At 35.4% G+C, this 19,767-nt stretch overlaps 1 protein-coding gene across 18 annotated transcripts in view; it reads left to right on the forward strand.

Moving 5' to 3' along the window:
* The window catches only part of LOC111188189 (integumentary mucin A.1-like), a 30,093-nt gene extending 10,968 nt beyond the window's left edge, over positions 1–19,125 (forward strand). For 3 of the 18 annotated variants that reach the window (XM_049482996.1, XM_049482994.1, XM_049482997.1), the window contains 11 exons: positions 799–867; positions 1,895–1,948; positions 10,766–10,831; positions 10,953–11,018; positions 16,327–16,392; positions 16,514–16,579; positions 16,696–16,761; positions 16,877–16,942; positions 18,136–18,231; positions 18,394–18,476; positions 18,772–19,121. In XM_049482996.1, the coding sequence (XP_049338953.1) occupies positions 799–867; positions 1,895–1,948; positions 10,766–10,831; positions 10,953–11,018; positions 16,327–16,392; positions 16,514–16,579; positions 16,696–16,761; positions 16,877–16,942; positions 18,136–18,231; positions 18,394–18,476; positions 18,772–18,852 (779 nt within the window). In that variant the 3' untranslated portion in view covers positions 18,853–19,121. Of the gene's footprint in view, positions 1–798; positions 868–1,894; positions 1,949–10,765; positions 10,832–10,952; positions 11,019–16,326; positions 16,393–16,513; positions 16,580–16,695; positions 16,762–16,876; positions 16,943–18,135; positions 18,232–18,393; positions 18,477–18,771 lie in introns of all 18 variants that reach the window. The other 15 variants (XM_049482998.1, XM_049483004.1, XM_049483001.1 and 12 more) reach the window with 15 other exon arrangements.
* The last annotated feature ends 642 nt before the right edge of the window (positions 19,126–19,767 follow it).

Here is a 19,767-nt window from a genome sequence, read left to right on the forward strand (position 1 = left end):
CCCCGGGGTTCGTTTTTACGCGCCTCGGGAGCTGCGCGTTTAGGGGGAGGCTTCTGTCATGTCTTAGCCCTGTCTCATGTCTCTGTGTGTGTCCCACGTGACCTGTGCCCCTGTGTCTCAGTACTTTTCCATGTGTTTCTCATTTGTAGCTCCGCCCCTGCCCCAGGTGTTTCTAATTATAGTGTTTCCTGTTTCCTTATATAGCCCTGGTCTACCACTTTGTCTCTGTCGGTCTTTGCACCTTCCCCTGTTGTTTTGTCTCTCCGTGTTCTTCCGTGTTCCATAGCCCTAGTCTTTGCCCGTGTTTTCCTCAGTTAATCTCTTGTATATGTTTTCTAGTTTCTTGTTTATTTCCTCGTTTCCCAGTCCTCTGCTTAGTGTTTTGTTTCTAGTATATCCCTTGTATAATATATCCCTGCCCTGTTTAGTTTTGTTTATTTCTTGTTTGGTTTTTCTAGTCTCTTGTTTAGCTCCGTGTTCCTTAGTTCCTTGTACATACCCCTTCTTTGTGTTTATTCCTAGTTTAGCTCCTTGTATATATTCCCTGTTTGTTTATCATTATTATTATCTCTAGTTTGTTATTGGTTATTTGTGTTTCTTTGTTACATGTTTACTTGTTGCTTGTTTCCTTGTTTCTTTGTTATTTATTTAATAAATTATTTATTTATATCGCCCTTACCTGCACCTGTGTCCGCCTCCTCGTCTCCCTGCCTGGGTCAACTCGTGACAATTAGATAATTCCTTTTTTAATTTCCCTATTTAATACTTAAACTCTTTTATCTCTGTGTATCTCTGCAGACACAACATCACTGCAACCAACAACAGAAAACACCACAACAGACACATCTATTAGTATAAATTTAACAGGTGAGCATATATAAGAAATTGTTTTAATCATTTTCTTTACTGAAGGTCACTCCTATTGAGATACTATACTAAATAGGAAAACATTAATTATTTGCAAGATAACCACAGAGCTTACTAGCGCAGGCCCTGCAGCATTTAACAGCAAAATATTTTTAAATATAAAAATATACATAATGTTATGTTATATAATAATAAAACTATGGTATATATAAACAGTGGCATGAAAAATTATTTTCCCACTTACAGATTTCTTTTGTTTTTGCATTTTTGTAAATATAAAAATATTTTTTCATGCGACAATTTTATTTATTAAGGAAAGAACTACTATCCAAACAAATTCCTTTGTAAAAAAAGTGTTGTAAATTAACTGTGATGTATCACACTTTTTGGAGTTCAATTCCACTAACTACAGCCAGACCTGTAGAATCAATAAATCACTTATTGCTGTTATAGATGAAACCAACAATTTTCCTAAAGGAGAATGTCCAGACAGCTGTTTGAGACCTCAAGTTCAAGTGTACTTGGGTTCTGCAGAAGGATAATGATCCAAAGCACAAAAACAAATCCACCTCTGAAAGTGTAAAAAAATAATACATTTGGAGTGGCCTGCTCAAAGTCAGATTGAGATGCTGTAGCATTATCATGATCAGGACATTCATGCTGGAAAACCCTCCAATGTGGCAGAAATAAAGTAATTCTGTAAAGAAGAGTGGGCCAAAATCCCTCCATAGAGATGTGAAAGACATGTTGACAGTCATAGGATAAGTTTGATTGCAGTTGTTGCCGCCAAGAGTGAAAAAAACCATCATTAAGTCATTAAGATTAGGTTGCAAAAACGTTTTCACATTTCTCATCAATTAAAAATATTTTTTTATATTTTCTCAGGGTATCGTTGTCTGACGTTAAAGTATATATAGTTTTTAAAACAAGATGTAGTTAACACTGTCTCAGTAAGTAATTCCTTTTTAAATGTTCCTATTTAAAGAACTCTTTAACTCTTTTATTTTTTTTCTCTGTATCTCTTTAGACACAACATTACTGCAAACAACAACAGAAACCACCACAACAGAAACAACTATTGGTTCGTATACTTACATATATATAAAGTTTATAAACAAATTAAGTGACAACTCCAGTTTCTGAATCAGTTTCTCTGATTTTGCTATTTATAGGTATATGTTTGATTAAAACAAACATTGTTGTTTTATTCTATAAACTACGGACAACATTTCTCCCAAATTCTAAATGAAAATATTGTCATTTAGAGCATTTATTTGCAGAAAATAAGAAATGGCTAAAATAACAAAAATAATACAGAGCTTTCAGACCCCAAATATTGCAAAGAAAACAAGTTCATATTCATAAAGATTTAAGAATTTAGAAATCAATATTTGGTTGGAAAAATCCTGGGTTGCCATGTTCTCCTCCTCCAGTCTTACACACTGCTTTTGGGATTTATGCCACTCCTAGTGCAAAAATTCAAGCAGTTTAGCTTGGTTTGATGGCTTGTGATCATCCATCTTCCTTTTGATTATATTCCAGAGGTTTTCAATTTAGAGCGAGAGAGAGAGAGAGGCCGCTCCAAAACCTTAATTTAGTTTTTTAAAGCTATTCGGATGTGGATTTTTTGATTGCTTTGAATCATTGATCTGCTGCAGAACCCAAGCTTGAGCTTAAGGTCACGAACAGACGGCTGGATATTCTCCTTCAGCATTGTCTGGTAAACAGCAGAATTACTGCTTCCATCTATTAAAGCAAGTTGTCCTGGCCCTGAAGTAGCAAAGCAGCCCCAGACCATCAAACTAACACCACAATGTTTTACATTCATTATGATGTTCTTTTTCTAAAATGCACACACCTTCCAAAAAGTTTCACTTTTCTCACGTCAGTCCAAAGAATATTTACCCAAAGTCCTGCACATCATCAAGATTAGGGTTGGGCGGTGAATTGAAGTTTTTCATACCATCATGCCATCGTCAGATTATGATTTTACCGGTGTGTGTGTGGGGGGTATATTATATATTATATATTAGATTCTCTGGAAATAGTCTGTGATGTAGTCAATTGTTTTTGAAGCTATTTTTATTTTATTTTAAGCTATGGCATGATAATCACCATATAGCTAAGTAAACAAGTATTATTGTTAAAGAAATAACGAAAACTGAAAGTGAAAGTTCTCCTTAACTTAAAGTAATAAAAACGGTAATTAAAGTGAAAAACGTGACTAACAGGAACTGTATTTTGTACAAAAACTAAAACGAACTGAAATTACAGATAGAATGCGCCTCATTTTCGTGTTTGTTAATTTATTTATAAGCGCTATGTTCACCACAGAGGTGGTGTTGTGCCGATTCTGCTCGCAAAGGGGACCCAGATTCTGTGGGGGTCACATTTCAGCAACGTGCGGCGCCTCGCGGTCCGTGGCGTTAGTTCTGGTATATAGCGCTCGAGCTAGTCGCGAAATAACGACAGAAAACCCTGAGGAAACTGCAGAAATCTACTGCGGTCAAGCCAGCCCCCACTTCAAAACGCTTGGTCAAACTAGCCCCCACGCTGTTTCTCAGAGCGCGCATACACTGAACATTGCGGTAAGCGTGAGAAGGAACACATTTCAAAATAAAAGTCCCCCTCTTAATATCAAGACATTATGCTGTGGAGTGGTATTAAAATGAATCCACATGATATCACATGTTATGTCTGATATCACATGTAAATTTCTTGTAGTCCTGGTAGTACACAAAATAAAAGCCCTGTAAATTATAACAATTATGTTATTTTAATACTACTACTACTACTACTACTACTAATAATAATAATAATAATAATACTAATAATAATACTCCTACTACTAATAATAATACTTGTATGTGTCACTCACTTAATAACAGGGCATTATAATGTGTCATTTCAAAATAAAGGCCCTTTCAATTATAACAATATTTTATTTTAACACAATGTTTAGACTGTTATTAAAAGGAATCTGTCTGATATCACAGGTCAATTTCATATAGTCCTGATAGTACACCACGTGTATTTGTCACTCACTTAATATCAGAAGATTTTGATGTGTCATTTCAAAATAAAGGCCCTTTAAATTATTACAATATTTTATTTCAACACAATGTTTAGACTGTTATTAAAAGGATTCTGTCTGATATCACAGGTCAATTTCATATAGTCCTGATAGTACACCACTTTTATGTTTCACTCACTTAAAATCAGAACATTTTGATGTGTCATTTCAAAATAAAGGCCCTTTAAATTGTAACATTTATGTAATTTTACACAAGGTTTAGACTGTTATTAAAAGAAATCTGTCTGATATCACAGGTCAATATCATATAGTCCTGATGGTACACTACTTGTATGTGTCACTCACTTAAAATCAGAACATTTTGATGTGTCATTTCAAAATAAAGGCCCTTTAAATTATAAAAATATTTTATTTCAACACAATGTTTAGACTGTTATTAAAAGGAATCTGTGTGATATCACAGGTCAATTTTATAAAGCCCTGATAGTACACCACTTGTATTTGTCACTCACTTAATATCAGAACATTTTGATGTGTCATTTCAAAATAAAGGCCCTTTAAATTGTAACATTTATGTAATTTTACACAATGTTTAGACTGGTATTAAAAAAAAATCTGTCTGATATCACAGTTCAATTTCATATAGTCCTGATAGTACACCACTTTTATGTTTCACTCACTTAAAATCAGAACATTTTGATGTGTCATTTCAAAATAAAGGCCCTTTAAATTGTAACATTTATGTAATTTTACACAAGGTTTAGACTGTTATTAAAAGAAATCTGTCTGATATCACAGTTCAATTTCATATAGTCCTGATGGTACACTACTTGTATGTGTCACTCACTTAAAATCAGAACATTTTGATGTGTCATTTCAAAATAAAGGCCCTTTAAATTATAAAAATATTTTATTTCAACACAATGTTTAGACTGTTATTAAAAGGAATCTGTCTGATATCACAGGTCAATTTCATATAGTCCTGATAGTACACCACTTGTATGTTTCACTCACTTAAAATCAGAACATTTTGATGTGTCATTTCAAAATAAGGGCCATTTAAATTGTAACATTTATGCAATTTTACACAATGTTTAGACTGTTATTAAAAAAAATCTGTCTGATATCACAGGTCAATTCCATATACAGTTGTGGTCAAAAGTTTACATACACTTGTAAAAAAACATAATGTTATGGCTGTCTTGAGTTTTCAATAAGTTCTACAACTCTTATTTTTCTGTGATAGAGTGATCGGAACACATACATGTTTGTCACAAAAAACAGTCATAAAATTTGGTTCTTTCATACATTTATTATGGGTCTGCTGAAAATGTCACCAAATCTGCTGGGTCAAAAATATACATACAGCAACATTAGTATTTGGTTACATGTCCCTTGGCCATTTTCACGGCAACTAGGCGCTTTTGGTAGCCATCCACAAGCTCCTGGCAAGCTTCAGGTCGAATGTTTGACCACTCTTCTTGACAGAATTGGTGCAGTTCAGCTAAATGTGATGGTTTTCTTGCATGAACCCGTTTCTTTAGCACTGTCCACATGTTCTCAATGGGGTTTAAGTCAGGACTTTGGGAAGGCCATTCTAAAACCTTAATTCTAGCCTGGTTTAGCCATTCCTTTACCACTTTTGATGTGTGTTTTGGGTCATTGTCTTGTTGGAACACCCAACTGCGCCCAAGACCCAACCTTCGGGCTGATGGTTTTAAGTTTTCCTGCAGAATTTGGAGGTAATCCTCCTTCTTCATTATCCCATTTACTTTCTGCAAAGAACCAGTTCCACTGGCAGCAAAACATCCCCAGAGCATAATACTACCACCACCATGCTTGACAGTAGGCATGGTGTTCCTGGGATTAAAGGCCTCACCTTTTCTCCTCCAAACATATTGCTGGGTGTTGTGGCCAAACAGCTCAATTTTTGTTTCGTCTGACCAGAGAACTTTCCTCCAGAAGGTTTTATCTTTGTCCATGTGATCAGCAGCAGACTTCAGCCGAGTCTTAAGGTGCCTTTTCTGGAGCAAGGGCTTCTTTCTTGCACGGCAGCCTCTCAGTCCATGGCGATGTAAAACACTCTTGACTGTGGAGACTGACACCTGTGTTCCATCAGCTTCCAAATCCTTGCAGACCTGCTTCTTGGTGATTCTTGGTTGACTCTTGACCATCCTGACCAATCTCCTCTCGGCAGCATGTGATAGCTTGCGTTTTCTTCCTGATCGTGGCAGTGACACAACTGTTCCATGCACTTTATACTTGCGTATAATTGTCTGCACAGTTGCTCTTGGGACCTGTAGCTGCTTTGAAATGGCTCCAAGTGACTTCCCTGACTTGTTCAAGTCAATAATTCGCTTTTTCAGATCCACACTGAGTTCCTTTGACTTTCCCATTGTAGCTTTTGTAGCTGAGTCTAATCACTGGGTCAAATGAGCCCTATTTAAATGGGCTCATGAGAAGTCAACAGCTGTAGTCAATCAGAATCACTTACAAGAAGTGAAGAGGCCATGACATGAAGCTAATTTGATTGACACAACTCGCTACATCACCAAAATTGACAAATTTTGTTGCTGTATGTATATTTTTGACCCAGCAGATTTGGTGACATTTTCAGCAGACCCATAATAAATGTATGAAAGAACCAAATTTTATGACTGTTTTTTGTGACAAACATGTATGTGTTCCGATCACTCTATCACAGAAAAATAAGAGTTGTAGAACTTATTGAAAACTCAAGACAGCCATAACATTATGTTTTTTTACAAGTGTATGTAAACTTTTGACCACAACTGTAGTCCTGATAGTACACCACTTGTATGTTTCACTCACTTAAAATCAGAACATTTTGATGTGTTATTTCAAAATAAAGGCCTTTTAAATTATAACAATATTTTTATCTTAAAGCTCACCTTCCGCGAAAATCCGATTTTTCTTGTTTTTTGTGGAATACAGTAGGTCTCTCCGAGTTGAATGTGTACACCTGCACATTAAACTGTTTTGCAGCCCCCATTGTCTGCAGGAGCTAAGCAAAGAAATCCCCCCTCCCCCCCTCCGAAAAACGGGTGAATTTTGAATTATCTTTCTGCCTAAGTAGGCAGAAACTCACAGACCAGCCCACCTTGGCTCGAGAAACTCCCAGAGGCGGAGCTGAAGCGACGCAACATCACCGCTCATCAGTTAGGAGGTGGGAGGCAGTGAGCGGCAGAGCGGCGGAGGGGCGTCGCAGTGCTCCTAGCCAATCAGAGGAGAGATATTTGCATGCTGTTTGCATGTATGAATATTCATGAGCAAAGCTGGAATCCGGTCATTTTGGACACACCCCTAAAACAGTCCATTAAAAAAGAGCTATACAGAGACACCTGAGCACTTTTTTTTTTTACAAAAACGGCTCACATGTCATTCATTCATACTAGAGACCACAACTAGACATTTTAAAATGAAAGAAAAAACGACGGAAGGTGAGCTTTAACACAAGTTTCGACTGTTATTAAAAGGAATCTGTCTGATATCACAGGTCAATTCCATATAGTCCTGATAGTACACCACTTGTATTTGTCACTCACTTAAATTCAGAACATTTTGATGTGTCATTTTAAAATAAAAGCCATTTAAATTATAACAATATATTATTTTAACACAATGTTTAGACTGTTATTAAAAGGATTATGTCTGATATCACAGGTCAATTTCATATAGTCCTGATAGTACACTACTTGTATTTGTCAGTCACCTATTAACAAAACATTTTGATGTGTCATTTCAAAATAAAGGCCCTTTAAATTGTAACAATCTTTTATTTTAACACAATGTTTAGAATGCTAGTAAGATAAATCTGTCTATCACATTTAAATTTCAAGTGGTGTACTATCAGGACTATATGGAATTGACCTGTGATATCAGACAGATTTTTTTTAATAACAGTCTAAACATTGTGTAAAATTACATAAATGTTACAATTTAAAGGGCCTTTATTTTGAAATGACACACCAAAATGTTCTGATATTAAGTGAGTGAAACATACAAGTGGTGTACTATCAGGACTATATGAAATTGAACTGTGATATCAGACAGATTTTTTTTAATAACAGTCTAAACATTGTGTAAAATTACATAAATGTTACAATTTAAATGGCCCTTATTTTGAAATGACACATCAATAGTTCTGATATTAAGTGGGTGACAAATACAAGTAGTGTACTATCAGGACTATATGGAATTGACCTGTGATATCAGACAGATTTTTTTTAATATCAGTCTAAACATTGTGTAAAATTACATAAATGTTACAATTTAAAGGGCCTTTATTTTGAAATGACACATCAAAATGTTCTGTTATTACGTGAGTGACACATACAAGTAGTGTACTATCAGGACTATATGGAATTGACCTGTGATATCAGACAGATTTATTTTAATAACAGTCTAAACATTGTGGTAAAATAAAAGATTGTTATAATTTAAATGGCCTTTATTTTGAAATGACACATCAAAATGTTCTGATATTAAGTGAGTGAAACATACAAGTGGTGTACTATCAGGACTATATGAAATTGAACTGTGATATCAGACAGATTTTATTTTAATAACAGTCTAAACATTGTGTAAAATTACATAAATGTTACAATTTAAAGGGCCTTTATTTTGAAATGACACATCAAAATGTCCTGATATTAAGTGAGTGAAACATACAAGTGGTGTACTATCAGGACTATATGAAATTGAACTGTGATATCAGATAGAATTTTTTAAATAACAGTCTAAACATTGTGTAAAATTACATAAATGTTACATTTAAAGGGCCTTTATTTTGAAATGACACATCAAAATGTTCTGATATAAAGTGAGTGAAACATACAAGTGGTGTACTATTAGGACTATATGAAATTGAACTGTGATATCAGACATATTTGTCTTTAATAACAGTCTAAACATTGTGGTAAAATAAAAGATTGTTATAATTTAAATGGCCTTTATTTTGAAATGACACATCAAAATGTTCTGATATTAAGTGAGTGACACATAAAAGTTGTGTACTATCAGGACTATATGAAATTGACTTGTGATATCAGACAAATTCCTTTTAATAACAGTCTAAACATTGTGTTGAAATAAAATATTGTTATAATTTAAAGGGCTTTTATTTTGAAATGACACATCAAAATGTTCTGATATTAAGTGAGTGAAACATACAAGTGGTGTACTATCAGGACTATATGAAATTGAACTGTGATATCAGACAGATTTTTTTTAATAACAGTCTAAACATTATGTAAAATTACATAAATGTTACAATTTAAAGGGCCTTTATTTTGAAATGACACATCAAAATGTTCTGATATTAAGTGAGTGACACATAAAAGTGATGTACTATCAGGACTATATGAAATTGACCTGTGATATCAGACATAATCCTTTTAATAACAGTCTAAACATTGTGTTGAAATAAAATATTGTATTAATTTAAAGGGCCTTTATTTTGAAATGACACATTAAAATGTTCTGATATTAAGTGAGTAATAAATACACGTGGTGTACTATCAGGACTATATGAAATTGACCTGTGATATCAGACAGATTCCTTTTAATAACAATCTAAACATTGTGTTAAAATAAAATATTGTTATAATTTAAAGGGCCTTTATTTTGAAATGACACATTATAATGCCCTGTTATTAAGTGAGTGACACATACAAGTATTTTTATTATTATTATTATTATTATTATTATTATTATTATTATTATTATTATTATTATTATTATTAAAATAACATAATTGTTATAATTTACAGGGCTTTTATTTTGTGTACTACCAGGACTACATGAAATTGACATGTGATATCAGACATAACATGTGATATCATGTGGATTCATTTTAATACCACTCCACAGCATAATGTCTTGATATTGGGGGGGGGGGGGGGGGGGACTTTTATTTTGAAATGTGTTCCTTCTCACGCTTACCGCAATGTTCAGTGTATGCGCGCTCTGAGAAACAGTGTGGGGGCTAGTTTGACCAAGCGTTTTGAAGTGGGGGCTGGCTTGACCGCAGTAGAAATCTGAGTGAGGGAGATAAAAGCACTTGTTTTGTAGAGAAACAGGAGATACCGTATGAGGAATAAACTCCACTCAGCTAAGTCCTATTGAGAAGCAGCTATGAGAATCTTTACCTGTGACTCCAGAACCAGAACACTCCACGTGGGAAGATAAACTCATAAATCTCTCTCTCTCCCTCTCATAGTTGATCATTTCGATAAAATTAGTGAAACCTGTAGAGTTTGTTTATGTTTTTCTCAAATTAGTCTCTCTGATATGAGGTGTAAAAACTAATAAAAAATAGCAAACCCACTCTAAAAACGAATTAAAACTAACTGAATTGGAGGAGAAAAAGAAAATAAAATTGAACTATAATAAAGAGGCTTCCTTTTAAGATGAGAATGCATGTTTGCTGTGTTTCCATCTTTGGCGGAGACTTTTTGTAGGCAGATCTTACATACTGGTTCATCTAGGTTTGCTGGCTCTCCCTTTTCATTTTGGAATGAATCCAAAATGCTGCCAAACTGCAGCAGTGGTGTTTTTCTTTGAAATTAATGCTCTCCATTGTGTCTTCTTGCTGTATGATCTCATTAGTGAGAACCTCCACCCTATAATCAGTGAGCTCCAACTGCTTACCCCTCCCATTGCTCTTTCATTGTGGATGCGCAGAATCTCTTAAATGTCCCATTTTTCAAAGTACAGAATTGGTAGGTCACGTGGTTAATATAGTTTGGGCACCCCTATAAATCTTAATCATTTTTAGTTCTAGCTGTATGGGAGAGTGATGCGAAAGAAGCCATTTCTGCCATTTTCTCTGTATCCCTGCAGGCACAACTGTTCCAACAACAATACCGGAGACAACAACAGAAACGACCACAACAGACACAACTATTGGTACATAATGTATATTTAAGTGTATTTTTTAAACTGTAGTCACAATTCTCAGTAGGTCATTTCTTTTAAATTTCCCTATTTAAGTGTTTTACTCTTGCTCATTTTCTCTGTATCTCTGCAGGCACAACTGTTCTAACAACAATACTGGAGACAACAACAGAAACGACCACAACAGACACAACTATTGGTACAAATCACATATTTTACATTTTTTAAAAAGCTAATGTAATTACAACAGTCTCAGTAGGTCATTTTTCCTGTTTAACTGTTTTATTAGGGCCCGAGCACCGAAGGCGCAGGCGAAGCCTGCACCGGAGGTGCAAAGCCCTATTGTTTTTGGTCCGTTTATTATTATTAGGGCCCGAGCACCGAAGGCGCAGGCGAAGCCTGCACCAGAGGTGCAAAGCCCTATTGTTTTTGGTCCGTTTATTATTATTATTTTTATTTTTAAACTTCGCGCCCATTTTTGAGGCCTTTCTGATAGTCGAAAACTCTTGAATTTTAGCACAGACGTCAAGGCCGGTGAAAAATTTTAAATTTCATGGTTCCTGGGCTTAGGCGTTGATCAGGAGCTCTATAGCGCCCCCAAACGTTGCCAGTGGCCAGGATAAAGTTTGTCCAATGTGCACCAACTTTGGTACGCTCATTGACCTCATTATACCGATCAAGAATCACTTGGATTTATTTGACTCGGCCTAACAGGAAGTCGGCCATTTTGGCAGGAAGTGGCAAAAAAAAAAGTTTCCCGTGGCATTTTGGGTGGGTTACGATGTTCGAAAACTCATAAAATTTCACAGGCCTATTGGGCATAAGCTGTACTTTGATGTAAAATTGAATTTTTTCATATTCATAATTTATCAGCTCTCTAGCGCCACCTATTTTATATGACATTTATAGATAGCTCTTAGCCTCTTCCAAATTAGCAGACCCAATAATGCCTTTAAATGATTTCGAGAAATGTAATCGTTTGTCTAATGTGGAGCTAAATGACTCTACAGCGCCCCCTATTTGGTTTAGGCTAATAAATTAGCGGTAGCTGTCTCAAATTTTCTCCAATGTTCAAGATTTTTGGTAGAAACATAGATATTACGATGCCACACATAATACCCATTGGCATGTATTACCTCCGCCCAACAGGAAGTCGGCCATTTTGAAAAATGTTAAATTTTTACACATTTTTCACGAACTCGTTCGAACTCCTTCTAGAGTCTTTGTCAGATTACGACTAAATGGTCTGTGGATAGTCTCCAGACATACATGGTGCTAAATTGCGAAGGAATAGTTGATAGCTGAAACGATGACGTAATAGCGGGCAATTGATTTAATGGAGACACAACACTTAACCAAATAGAAACATTAGCATGGTCAGAACACAGCTGCTTGGAAATTCATGAAACTTGGCAAAAACATAAAAGACATCATTACACACGTTTTCAGTGTTGATATGATTGACTCCGCCCAACAGGAAGTCGGCCATTTTGAAAAACGTGCATTTTACACACATTTTTTGCATACTTTGTCGAACTCCTCCTAGGGAATTTGTTGAATACTCTTGATATTTGTCAGCAATAAACTACTAACATACCTGATGATAAATTGCGAAGGAATAGTCAGTATCTTAAACGAGGACGAAATGGCGGACAGTTGAATTGATCGAGATACCCCATTAAAATAGGAAGTAAATACATTCTGGTGTTGGTAGGTGTTTGAGGAGGTTAAACAGGTTGAAAACTCACGAAAATTTACAGGCCTGCTTGATTTAAGCGGTCCTTTGATTAAAAATTGAAATTTCATATATACATATTTCATTGGCTCTATAGCGCCACCTAGGTTTCAATGCATATTTGACATTACGGAAATGCTCGAAACCTCTTGAAAATTGACAGATTGCGTAAGAACTAAAAACACTTTACAAATATTTTGACAATTTTTTCATGTATAGCTAGCGGACTCTACAGCGCCCCCTAATTCGTTCATTTAATAAATTAGCTGTGGATGTGTCAAAATTTGTCTAATCTTCTCAAATTTTGGTAGGATCGTAGATAGTATGACCCTGCACATATTTGCAATTGGCTTGTATTAGCTCCGCCCAACAGGAAGTCAGCCATATTGGAATTTGCAATATTTTTACACATTTTTCACAAACTCATTTAAACTGCTCCTAAAGTCTTTGTCAGATTACCTCTTATTTCACTGTAAATGAACAACAGACATATTTGATGATAACTGCCAAAGTATTAGTTGATCGGTAAAACGGTGACCCAATGGCGAGCAATTGATTCACTAGAGACGCAACACTAAACCAAAGTGAAACCATGACACGGTCAGAAAACAGATTATTGAAAATTCATGAAACTTGGCAAAAACACAAAAGACATCATTAGACACGTTTTCAGCATTGGTAGGACTGACTCCGCCCAACAGGAAGTCGGCCATTTTGAAATATCTGCATTTTACACACATTTTTTGTGTACATTGTCAAACTACTCCTAGCAAATTTGTTGAATTCTCTTGGTATTTGGTAAAAATAAACATTGAACATATCTGATGATAAATTGTGAAGGAATAGTTGAAATCTCAAATGAGGATGAAATGGCAGATGGTTGAATTTGTGAGATGCCACATCAAAACAGGAGGTGAAAACCTAGGTAATGCTAGGTGTTTTGAGGATAATATAACGGAGAAAAACTCACAAAATTTGACCGGCCTGCTTATCTAAGGCTGTTCTTTGATGTAGAATTAGAATTTCAAATACATGTATTTTAACAGCACTATAGCGCCACCTGTATTTTAAATGGATATTTCACATGTTTAACAGGATAGAAAACTCTTGATAATTGGCACACTCAATAAGACCTTAAAATTACTTTTACCGGTTTCTTGGTTTGGCCCGGTACGATTTGCGCTGTTGTGCGAGGGCCCTACGTCCCCCTGTGACAGGGGGACAACTCGTTATTATTATATTCAGGTTCGCCCATTTTTGAGGCCTTTCCGATACTCGAAAACTCATACAAATTGGCATAGGCCTAAAAGTCAGCGAAAATGAAAAAGTTACATAAGGCATGGGCGTGGTCGTGGTTCAGGAGCTCTATAGCGCCCCCAAACGTAGGCAGTGGCCGGGATGAAGTTTGTCCAATGTGCACCAACTTTGGTACGCTCATTGACCTCCTCATAAAGAACAAGAATCACTTGGATTTATCTGACTCCACCCAACAGGAAGTCGGCCATTTTGGCAGGAAGTCGCAAAATATAAAGTTTCCCGCTGGGTTTCGGAGGGGTTATGATGTTCGAAAACTCATAAAACTTGAAAAGCTTATTTGGCTCAGGATGTACTTTGATAGTGAACTCGAATTTCGCACTTTTGATTTTCATCAGCTCTCTAGCGCCACCAATTTTACATGACATTTATGGAAAGCGCTCAGCCTCTTGATAATTGGCAGATTCATTGAGGCCTCGAAATGATTTAGATATGTATTGTCATTTTTGTCGTGTGTAGCTAGATGACTCTACAGCGCCCCCTATTTGGTTGGGCTAATAAATTAGCCGTGACCTTCTCAAAAATTCTCAGATATTCTCGATTTTTGGCAGAAACATAGACAATATGATTCCGCACATATTAGCAATCGGCATGCATTGGCTCCGCCCAACAGGAAGTCGGCCATTTTGGAATTTGTGGAATTTTTACATATTTTTCACAAACTCATTCGAACTCCTCCTAGAGTCTTTGTCAGATTACCTCAAAATTGTCAGTGGATAGTCCCCAGACATACATGGTGATAAATTGCGAAGGAATAGTTGATAGCTGAAACGATGACGTAATGGCAGGCAATTAATTTAATGGAGACGCAACACTAGACCAAAGTGAAACCATGACACAGTCATAAAACAGATGATTGAAAAATCATGAAACTTGGTAAAAACACAAGAGACATCATAAGACACGTTTTTAGTATTGGAATGATTGACTCCGCCCAACAGGAAGTCGGCCATTTTGAAATATGTGCATTTTACACACATTTTTTGCATACTTTGTCGAACTGCTCCTAGGGAATTTGTTGAATACTCTTGATATTTGTCAGTAATAAACTACTAACACACCTGATGATAAATTGCGAAGGAATAGTCGATAACTTAAGCGAGGACGAAATGGCGGACAGTTGAATTGCTTGAGATGCCCCGTTAAAACAGGAAGTGAATACATTCTGGTGTTGGTAGGTGTTTGAGGAGGTTAAAAAGGATGAAAACTCTCAAAAAATTACAGGCCTGCTTGATTTAAGCAGTACTTTGATCTGAAATTAAAATTTCATATATACGTATTTCATTGGCTCTACAGCGCCACCTAGGTTTCAATGCATATTTGACATTACGGGAATGCTCAAAACCTCTTGAAAATTGACAGATTGCATAAGACCTAAAAACACTTTACAAATATTTTGACAATTTTTTCATGTATAGCTAGCGGACTCTACAGCGCCCCCTAATTGGTTCGTTTAATAAATTAGCTGTGGATGTGTCAAAATTTGTCTAATCTTCTCAAATTTTGGTAGGATCGTAGATAGTATGACCCTGCACATATTTGCAATTGGCTTGTATTAGCTCCGCCCCACAGGAAGTCGGCCATATTGGAATTTGTAATATTTTTACACATTTTTCACAAACTAATTTAAACTGCTCCTAAAGTCTTTGTCAGATTACCTCTTATTTCGCTGTAAATTAACAACAGACATATTTGATGATAATTTCCAAAGGATTAGTTGATCGGTAAAACGGTGACCCAATGGCGAGCAATTGATTCACTAGAGACGCAACACTAAACCAAAGTGAAACCATGACACGGTCAGAAAACAGATTATTGAAAATTCATGAAACTTGGCAAAAACACAAAAGACATCATTACACACATTTTCAGCATTGGTAGGACTGACTCTGCCCAACAGGAAGTCGGCCATTTTGAAATATCTGCATTTTACACACATTTTTTGTGTACATTGTCAAACTACTCCTAGCAAATTTGATGAATTCTCTTGGTATTTGGTAAAAATAAACATTGAACATATCTGATGATAAATTGTGAAGGAATAGTCGATATCTCAAACGAGGACGAAATGGCAGATGGTTGAATTTTTGAGATCCCACATCAAAACAGGAGGTGAAAACCTAGGTAATGCCAGGAGTTTTGAGGAGGTTATAACGGAGAAAAACTCACAAAATTTGACCAGCCTGCTTATCTAAGGCTGTTGTTTGATGTAGAATTAGAATTTCAAATACATGTATTTTAACAGCGCCATAGCGCCACCTGTATTTTAAATGGATATTTCACATGTTTAACAGGATAGAAAACTCTTGAAAATTGGCACACTCAATAAGACCTCAAAATTACTTTTACCGGTTTCTCGGTTTGGCCCGGTACGATTTGCGCTGTTGTGCGAGGGCCCTACGTCCCCCTGTGACAGGGGGACAACTCGTTCTTTCTCTTTTCCTCTGTATCCCTGCAGGCACAACTGTTCCAACAACAATACCGGAGACAACAACAGAAACGACCACAACAGACACAACTATTGGTACATAATGTATATTTAAGTGTATTTTTTAAACTGTAGTCACAATTCTCAGTAGGTCATTTCTTTTAAATTTCCCTATTTAAGTGTTTTACTCTTGCTCATTTTCTCTGTATCTCTGCAGGCACAACTGTTCTAACAACAATACTGGAGACAACAACAGAAACGACCACAACAGACACAACTATTGGTACAAATCACATATTTTACATTTTTTAAAAAGCTAATGTAATTACAACAGTCTCAGTAGGTCATTTTTCCTGTTTAACTGTTTTATTCTTTCTCTTTTCCTCTGTATCCCTGCAGGCACAACTGTTCAAACAACAATACTTGAGCCAACAACAGAAACGACCACAACAGACACACCTATTGGTATGTAATGTATATTTTAAGTTTTTTTTTTAAACCAAATGTAATCACAACAGTCTCAGTAGGTCATTTTCCCTATAACTGTTTAACTATTTCTCTTTTCTCTGTATCTCTGCAGGCACTACTGTTGTAACAACATTACTGCAGCCAACAACAGAAACGACCACAACAGACACACCTATTGGTATGTAACATTTTTCTGAGCATATATATTTCTGCTCTGGAACCATTTCAAAATAATCAGTTTCAGTAGAAGCCTATTTATAGATATATGTTTGCATAAAGTGAACATTGTTCTTTTATTCTATAAACTACTGATGACCATTTTCCCAAATTCCAAATAAAAATATTGTAATTTAGAGCATTTATTTGCAGAAAATTAGAAATGGTCAACACGTTGATATTCGTTTAAAAACAACGACAATATTAAAGTTTTATCTAAGGAAACGTCAGAATCAATAATTAGTAGAATAACCAAGTCTTGGCATGCTCTCTGCCAGTCTTTCACACTGCTGTTGGGTGAACTTATGCCACTCCTGGCTCAAAAATTCAAGCAGTTCAGCTTTGATTGATGGCTTGTGACCATCTATCTTCCTTTTGATTACATTCCATGGGTTTTCAATGGGGTCCACACCTTAGATGATCTAGCTGTGTGGAATTAAGCATTGTCATGCTGGAAAAAAAACAGTCCTCAGAGTTGGGGAACATTGCCAGAGCAGACCGAAGCAAGTTTTGTTCCAGGAAAACTTTCTAGGCTTGATTCATGCGTCATTCATAAGGACGAACCTGCCCTTGCTGAAGCAACCTACACTGGGAACTGTAATGTAGAAACTGTCCATGATTGGTTGGAGGTGGGCATGTGATAGAAGGTTGGATAATGTATGTTTCTGTTAGATTTCCCGACGTACACTTGTTGGTTGCTTAATCAGAAACATCTACCACATAACTGTACTGTATAGGTTGGCAGTTTCTTAACAAAGCCTATTTATTACTGTATAATTGATTAGTTTTTCTACCTTTCATTAAGAAAATGTATGACTATTGAACCACCACAATAGCGTTAGAGTAATGTTGTACCTGTTTACTGGTATACTAGCTAATTTTCTCTTCAGTGGATTCATTTTTTAATCAAGCAAGAACAGTGAGGCATATGTGTTAATATACATTTGTGCAAGATGTATATGTATATATAATATGGTACAATAATACATATATAAAAACATTTTTATTAATATCCAGATGATCAACCGATAAGATCATCTGTGTAGGTATTTTGTTTAAAAGAATTACCTATACTTCTGCTCAAACTTACTTAATTTAAGAGTTTTTAAATTTAACTTGTTTACTTATACAAATTAATCTTTTTCGCATCTGCAGACACATTCCTCACAATTACTGCATCTTCAACCACTATTTCCTCAACTACTGTTCCCTCTACTATTGTTCCCACAAATGCAACTTCAGCACCACCAGGTCAAATTATATTGTGTTTTTGCATGCAATGGATATGATTTTTTTTATTTGATTTGGTCATTTTTATTCTTCATTCTGATTTTCTGTTCTTTTACATGATTAAGACACATACAAGAATATGAACATGAACTGAATATGTATTTTTTTAATGGCCTTTTACAGGAAATGTGATGGTCATGCGCCTAAAAGTTATTTCAGTCAAAAACTTGATGGCAGCGAACAGCTCCCAGTTATTCCTCCAACAGGTAACATTTAAAAATAATTCAAACACCATTGTGTTCTTTTCAGACAATGTTACTGAGTGTTTACTGGAAGGATAAGATTTGCCAATTTTATGTTAAATGTGTAATAAATATAAAATATTTATAAATATTTTTACAGCAAAAATTGTGAATAAAATGTACAATAGATCATACAGGTTCACAGTAGATGTACCTAATGCAGCAGGTATAGGATTAAAGACTTCATAAACAGTGTCTGCAGAATCTACATTATTCCAGTTGTTCTACATGTCACCACTATGTCTGTGTGTTCCTACAGCTCAAAGAGATCCTAATAAGCCGAGGAGTTTCAGACAACTTCACACTTCAACTGAGATCCATTAGCAAGAAGTCACCCTAGAAGGTGGAGGTTGTGGGAGTCTTCAATAACACGTTGCTTATTAACGTCCTAAATAACTTTTCTAAAATGTATTATAAAGTCATTTTCTGATAAGACAATATAGATAAACCTAGAAGATAAAATGAAGCAAAAGCTAAAATCACATACATAGCAATATTTTTTATAAACAATGATCTGTGAACTATAAGAACACCTCTTGTGTTTACTTTAGCTATAAATTTGCATAAGAACATATAATTTCTTCACAAAGAGTTTCTAAGACGTTTATATATATATATATATATATATATATATATATATATATATATATATATATATATATATATATATATGTTTATATATATATATATTTTTTTTTAATCAAACATTATGTGATATCATGTGTGATAATGTAATTGAAAGAATGCACCAATCTTTGGCTTCATCAGAGTGGTGAAAAAAAATCATATTTAGTTTCCATGTTCAAAAAGGGTCCAAAATGAACAACCAAAATGAGGCACACCTGGTATTTGGCATTTAGTACATTTATTCGTTACTTTTATTTACAACTTTACAAAAGTGATTGCAAAGGTGGGGCTTTTGAGAAATTAAATAAAATAAACAATTGATTCGAAAAAAAAAATAGATTTGTGGGACCTTTATCATGGATGTCAGACACTACCTGCTTGTCTTGAAGTTCAAAATGATCCCAGAACAGCAGAACTAGACAAAACATTCTGATCTCAGATTAGCTGCGTTCACTTTCTTAGGCACGAACCCAATACACCAAAGATTTGAAACGTTTCAAAACTGTGTGAAGTAACAAACCCTGACCTCACCCACTAAACATTAGACGTCTTATCATGTCTATATTGCGTCCGTAGGTCCAATACCAATTCTGCACTTCTACATGCCAGGCAAACTAGGTCCACTATT

Source organism: Astyanax mexicanus, chromosome 8 (genome assembly GCF_023375975.1).
Source record: "Astyanax mexicanus isolate ESR-SI-001 chromosome 8, AstMex3_surface, whole genome shotgun sequence".
Taxonomy (NCBI): domain Eukaryota; kingdom Metazoa; phylum Chordata; class Actinopteri; order Characiformes; family Acestrorhamphidae; genus Astyanax; species Astyanax mexicanus.